The sequence below is a fragment of the Chrysochloris asiatica genome, unplaced genomic scaffold, assembly GCF_000296735.1.
Source record: "Chrysochloris asiatica unplaced genomic scaffold, ChrAsi1.0 scaffold00319, whole genome shotgun sequence".
Lineage (NCBI taxonomy): Eukaryota > Metazoa > Chordata > Mammalia > Afrosoricida > Chrysochloridae > Chrysochloris > Chrysochloris asiatica.
Window position 1 is genome coordinate 691,324 of NW_006408837.1, and position 6,328 is coordinate 697,651.

The 6,328-nt window shown below is 49.7% G+C and overlaps 1 protein-coding gene across 1 annotated transcript in view; it reads left to right on the forward strand.

The window, feature by feature from the left end:
• The window catches only part of SORCS2 (sortilin-related VPS10 domain containing receptor 2), a gene marked incomplete at its 5' end in the record, with an annotated part of 427,091 nt that overhangs the window by 342,878 nt on the left and 77,885 nt on the right, over positions 1-6,328 (forward strand). The window contains one exon of the mRNA XM_006875319.1: positions 316-480. Within this exon, the coding sequence (XP_006875381.1) occupies positions 316-480 (165 nt within the window). The remainder of the gene's footprint in view (positions 1-315; positions 481-6,328) is intronic.

Genomic DNA, 6,328 nt, shown 5'->3' on the forward strand with positions numbered 1-6,328 from the left:
TAGCCACCTTCATAGAATGAAGACCACCTAACCACTCTTACAGAATGGATACCACCTAACCACCCTCATACACACTTAGAACCCGGAACTGTGAGTGGGTCTCCCATTCTATGCCTATGTTGTCCTCACAGCATCCCTGGAAGGGAGCACTGTGGCTTTTCCTATGGGACAAATAAGGAAACTGAGGCACAGCGAAGTAAGTCAGCTTGTGTGAGCTCACCTGGGGTTTGAAGCAGGTCACCTGGAGGCGCTGCTCCACCAGCCCTGCCTCACCCCTCCCTCACAGCTCTGTCTGTCTGTCTGTCTATCTTCCAGATCATCCTGGTGAGCTCTTCGCTCAGTGACCGCGACCAGAGTCTCTTCCTCAGCACCGACGAAGGGGCCACCTTCCAGAAGCAGCTCATTTCCTTCTTTGTGGAGACACTCACTTTCCACCCCAAGGAGGAGGACAAGGTGCTTGCCTACACCAAGGAGAACAAGGTAAGGACAGTAGGTACCATCTGGCTGGGCAGGGCACCTAGTGTCTGCTCCACCCACCCAGCTGCAAATTGAATGTTGGAAGCAATGTTGTGAGGAAGGCGAGTGGGACTCAGAAGCCTCAAGGATGGTCAGGGAGGCACTGGACCCCAGGGTGCCCCTTCTCCTTGGCATCCTGTGGTCCCCACATTAGCCATTGGAAACAAGGTCTGTGTCCTGTTGCTGTTGGGAGAACTGAGTGGGCACAGAGATGATATCCATAAAGAGCAGACAGGGTTGGGACTCACAGCCATGATGGACCATTCCACACACCTGGCCTTCCCTCCACCTTCACCAAGACGAGTGACCACCCCTCAAGCCACAGTCAGACAGCCCCTCCTCAGGAACTGTGTTCACCAAGGCCCCCAGGACACCACTGGCACCTTCCCACGGGGTGACTGAGGAGGTTTCTGAGGGGCTCTCAGAAGGTATGAGAGGGCTGAGTGGACCATTCTGGGGTAGAGCATGCTGGAACTGGCACCAGTTGGGAGGTGGAACCAAGGATCTGGGAGGTGGGAGAGAGCTGTGGTCCCCACTGTCAGTAGGAGGGTGGTCCCCACTGTCAGCAGGAGAGTGGTCCCCACTGTCATTAGGAGGGAGCCTGTGGGCACAGTCTACACAGCACAGTCCTTAGGACAGAGCAGGGTGGAGATGGGCAGGTGGGAGCTATTGCAGCAGAAGCCTTCCATCTGCATGCCAGGCCAGCTCAGATCCCACTGTTTCTGGTGTGGTGTTATAGGATAAGCACTGGACTTCTAACTGCAATGTCAGCAATTCAAACACACCAGCTGCTCCTCAGAAATCCTACACAGGGTTTCTGTGAGTCAGAACTGACTAGCTAGCACTTTAACAACAATTTCACATTCTTGCAGGTCCTAGTGCCTCTCCTTCCCAGTGTGTACTGAAGTATGTCACTGTACAGTGGTGTCATTATTTGATTGTCATCTACTCTACACACACACTTGGTAATCTTGATGGCAGGAATTATGTCTAGCGGTCTCACCATTTTATCTCCAATGCTTGACTTAAAATATTTGTTGAATGAATGGATGGATGGGTGGGTAGAGGATGCAGGTAGATGGAATGATTGAAGATAAATGGATGAGTGGGTGGATGGATGGATCCAATGGATGTATGGGAAGAGGGATGGGATAAAAGAAAGGACAGATGGATGGATGGTTGGGTAGGTGGATGGGTGGATGAATGGAGAGGGTGGATATATGGATATATGGATGGATGGATGGGTGGATGGGTAGGTGAATGGATGGATAGATGGAGAGGGTAGATGTATGGATATATGGATGGATGGATGGATGATGGATGGATGGGTAAGTGGGTGGATGGATGGTGTGTGGATGGATGGATGGATGGATGGAGAGGGTAGATGTATGTATGTATGTATGGATGGATGGATGGATGATGCATGTATGGATATATGGATGGATGGATAGATGGATGGGTGGATGGGTGGATGGATGGGTAGGTGAGTGGATGGACAGATGGATGGATGGATGGATGGATGGATGGATGGATGGATGGGTAGGTGAGTGGATGGATGGATGGATGGATGGATGGATGGATGGATGGATGGATGATGGATGGATTGATGAATGGGTAGGTGAGTGGATGGATAGATGGATGGATGGATGGAAGGATGGATGGGTGGATGGATGGATGGATGGATGGATGGATGGATGGATGGACGGATGGGTAGGTGGATGGATGGGTAGGTGAGTGGATGGATGAATGGATGGATGGGTGGGTGGGTGGATGGATGGACGGATAGAGAGATGGATGGATTTCCCAGTCTAGTGACTGCCAGATGGAGACTCCAGCTGTGCTGAGCCATGATTCATGGCAGGACCTGGCCTCCCTGCCACTATCTGGTCCTTGCTGACCAGAGTTCTGGTATTTCTTTAGCCTCCTGGCTGCCTCTTTGTTCTAGGTACTTTTCTCGGGGACAGCATTTACTGTGGAAATTAGCCTTTCATGTAGTTAGATGAAAGCACAATTACAGGTCCTATTTTCCTGCAGAAATGGAACCGCCCTTTAGTTTCTGGTGCCCTGTGACTGGTTTCCTTGGTTCTTTTCTGTGGATAGAAGGAATGAAAAAGGGAGGACAAAAGGTTGAGCTGTGGATTTGAGGAAATTAATAACAAGGCCATGAGAGTGTTGAGGGATTTGTTTGTTCGTTTTTAGGACTTTGTGGTTTTCAAAGGAGACCTGGTGGTGTAGTGGGTTAAGTGTTGGGTGGCTAATCAAAAGTCAGGAGTTCAAACCCACCATCCTCTCCATGGGAGAATGATGAGACTATCTGTTTCCATAGATATTTAAGTCTCAGAACTCTCTACCTCAGTTCCATTCTGTCCTAGAGGGTCACGGTGAGTTAGCATCAACTCAGCGGCAGTGGCTGGTTTTCAAAGAATGCCCAAGAAGCAGGGTGGCACAGTCCAGCGGTGCTTTGGTCAGGCACCTGGTAAGTGCTAACACCCCGCCCCAGCCCTCCATGGCACTGGCTCTGCTGGGATTGGCAGAGTGAGGCTCCACACACCTCTGGTTGTGGGTCCAGCTGCAGGTTGAGGATGTCATGGTCCAGGTGGATGAACTGCCCTGCAGTCATGGTCCAGGTGGATGAACTGCCCTACTCAGAGGTGAGAAGCAGGGAAGAGTGATCTTCTCTCAGAACCAGACCAACCTGTGGGCAGCGTGTGGCCCGGTTCCCGGGGTCCATGTCTGACTGCCTGCATCTAACAGACGTCAGGGCCAGAAACAGAAAGATGGACATAAATAAGGATTTAACATGGGGAATTGGGTGCTTTAAAAACTACAGGGAGGGCTAAGAGATGGGGGCTTCAGGCTAGACCCCAGGGTTGCTGCCCAGTAGCATTAGGAACTTTTGTTGGGGGAGGGCTTCTGCTATCAGGAAGGTGGGGGCCGGGGTCTCCCACAGAGCCTCTGAGGTCAAGAAAACGTGGCTACTGCCCAGCCCCAGCCCCTGTGAGGTAACAGTCTAGAAGAGTCTACAGTCAGCACTAGAGTGCTGGAATGCACCTCTGCCTCACTGCCCATGCTGGAGAGTGGACACTAGAGTGAGTCCTCAGGACTGTGCTGGTCAGTATCATGGTACAACCCCTCCCTCAGAACTGTCGTGTCAAGTTGGCTTCATGTGAGAGAGTAAACCCACCCCACAGTGTGCTTGGCCGTCATCTTTAACCAAGTGGGCTGGCGCAGTGACCGCAATGATGGACTCACACATAGTGACGATTGTGAGACCGGCACCGGACCAGTGTCGGGGACCGGCCTCAACATAGGGGTTCGGTTCACGAGGAGGAGATACCTGACGGCGATAGAGATAACAACAGAATACACAGACAGAAGAAGGGGGACAATGAGGCACCCCAAAGCCAGGGTGGACACATCACTGATGGGCAGACTTGGGACTACAGGCATCGTGGCCTCTGCAGGCAGCAACTCACTGCCCTGCAATCTTTACTGCATGCCCTCCAACCTGTGATGTACCCCTGGGGAGGCCCGGGCCTCTGTTTTATTTAGGGGAGGAGCTTCACACCAAGCTAGGAGGGACTAAAACAGGATACAGCTAACATCAGTAATTTTCCAGACATTCAGGTAACTTTACATCATACTTTGCTGGTTCGAATCCCAGGCCCGCAACTTGGTTTCTCAGGCTCAATTAACATATCTATAGCCCCTGAGCTCAGTTGGGGGAAGGTGAGAGGTAAGGACAAAAGCTTGGGTGGAGTCCCGCTGTTTCGGCTTCCTGAGCCAGGTTTTCAGGAACTTGGCTGAATAGCTAACACTTGGGAGAGATTTAGGGAAGATGGCTTTTTTGTCTGTAGAACAAAGAACTGTGAAGTAGCTAAGATATTTTTAGTTAATCCTTTGGAGAAAGGCTTGACCTTGCAACTTTTAGTCTGGGCTTTAGGAAAATATCACATTTATCTGTGGATATCAAGGGCTCCATATATTAAATTAATACATATAACTGAACACTAAGATGAAAAACAATTTGCTATTGACTACCAGTGGCCTCATTTGTTCCTCAGAGCCTGCGGCCTGTAGTCTACACACGGTCTGCAACAGACCAGGCGGTGTTCCTTTCTGTTGTATGTGGACTCACTGTGAGTCAGAACCAATGTGACGGTACCAAACAACAGCATATGTGTTCACTCTGTATGCTGAGCAAATCATCCGAGAAGCTGGGTTCTATAAAGAAAACCGTGGCATCAGGATTGGAGGAAGACTCATTAACAACCTGCGATATGCAGATGATACAACCTTGTTTGCTTGAAGTGAAAAGGACTTAAAACATTTACTGATGAAGATCAAAGAGCACAGTCTTTGGTATGGATTACATTTCAATGTCAAGAAAACAAAAATCCTCACCACTGGACCAATAAACAACATTCTTATCAATGGAGAAAAGATTGAAGTTGTCAAGGACCTCATTCTTCTTGGATCAACTATCAACACTCATGGAAGCAGCAGTCAAGAAATCAAACAACGTATTGCACTGGGCAAATCTGCTGAACAGGAACTTTTTAAAGTGTTGACGAGCAAGGATATCGGCTTGAGGACTAAAGTGCACCTGACCCAAGCCACGGTATTTTCAATAACCTCATATGCATGCCAAAGCTGGACAGTGAATACGGAAGACCATAGAAAAATTGATGCCTTTGAGTTGTGGTGTTGGAGGAGAATACTGAAAGTGCCATGGACTGCCAAAAGAACCAATAGATCTGTTTTGGAAGAAGTGCAACCAGAGTGCTCCTTGGAGGCCAGGATGGCCAAACTTCATCTCTCATACTTCGGGCATAGTGTCAGGAGGGACCAGTCACTGGAGAAGGATATCATGTTTGGTAAGGTGGAGGGTCAGAGAAAAAGAGGAAGACTCCTGATGAGATGCATTAGCACAGTGGCAGCAGTGATGGGCTCCCGTGTAGCAACAATTGTGAGATTGGCCCAGGACCGGGCAGTGTTTTGTTCTTTTGTGCATAAGGTCGCTGTGAGTCAATACTGACTTGATGACACCTAACAACAACAACAACATCTTTATAGAAGCAAATCTCTGGGCCTCTATTTGTCAGTGCTGCTGGGTGGGTCAAATTGCCAACTTTTAAGTTAGAAGATGAATGCAAACGGTATTTAGCACCCATGAACACAGGATGGCTCACAGGGGAAGGAGGACTCTGCTGTCTCCTTGCCTTCCAAATTCCTTCCACACGAGTGCTTCTGTCTGGATGAGAATCTAACTACAAGGGTTCTGATCAGTGATGGGTTAACCGTCCAGGCTCCACCAGCCTCCAGAGAGCGACGGAGGAGAGGATGCTGAGAAACACCCACTGCGTCCGACATAGTGGGCGAGCCCGTGCACAATTTCCCTCTAAGTAATGGTCTAAGTCACCACATATCTGTCAGTGTGCCGTACTGTGGTGGCATGTGCATGGCTGTGGTGCTGAAAGCTATGTCACCAGTATTTCAAACACCAACAGGGTCACCCACGGTAGACAGCCTTCAGAGGAGCTTCCAGACAAAGACAGACTAGGAAGACGGGAGAGGATGTGGGCTGTGAGGCTGGAAGTAGCACTTTTCCTGGAAAGACTGCCTCATGGTTACTGTTACTTCTGTGGCTTGGTTTGCTTTGGTTTTGGCTCCTGGCAAGGATGGTGATTTCATGCTTTCAGAAGCTGCTTTCTAGAGAGGAAAACCCACAGAGAACTGGGTTGGAATCCCAGATCTCGCAGTTAGTGCTGAGATCCTGGGCTAACACCCCAACCCTGTTGTTGTTGTTGTT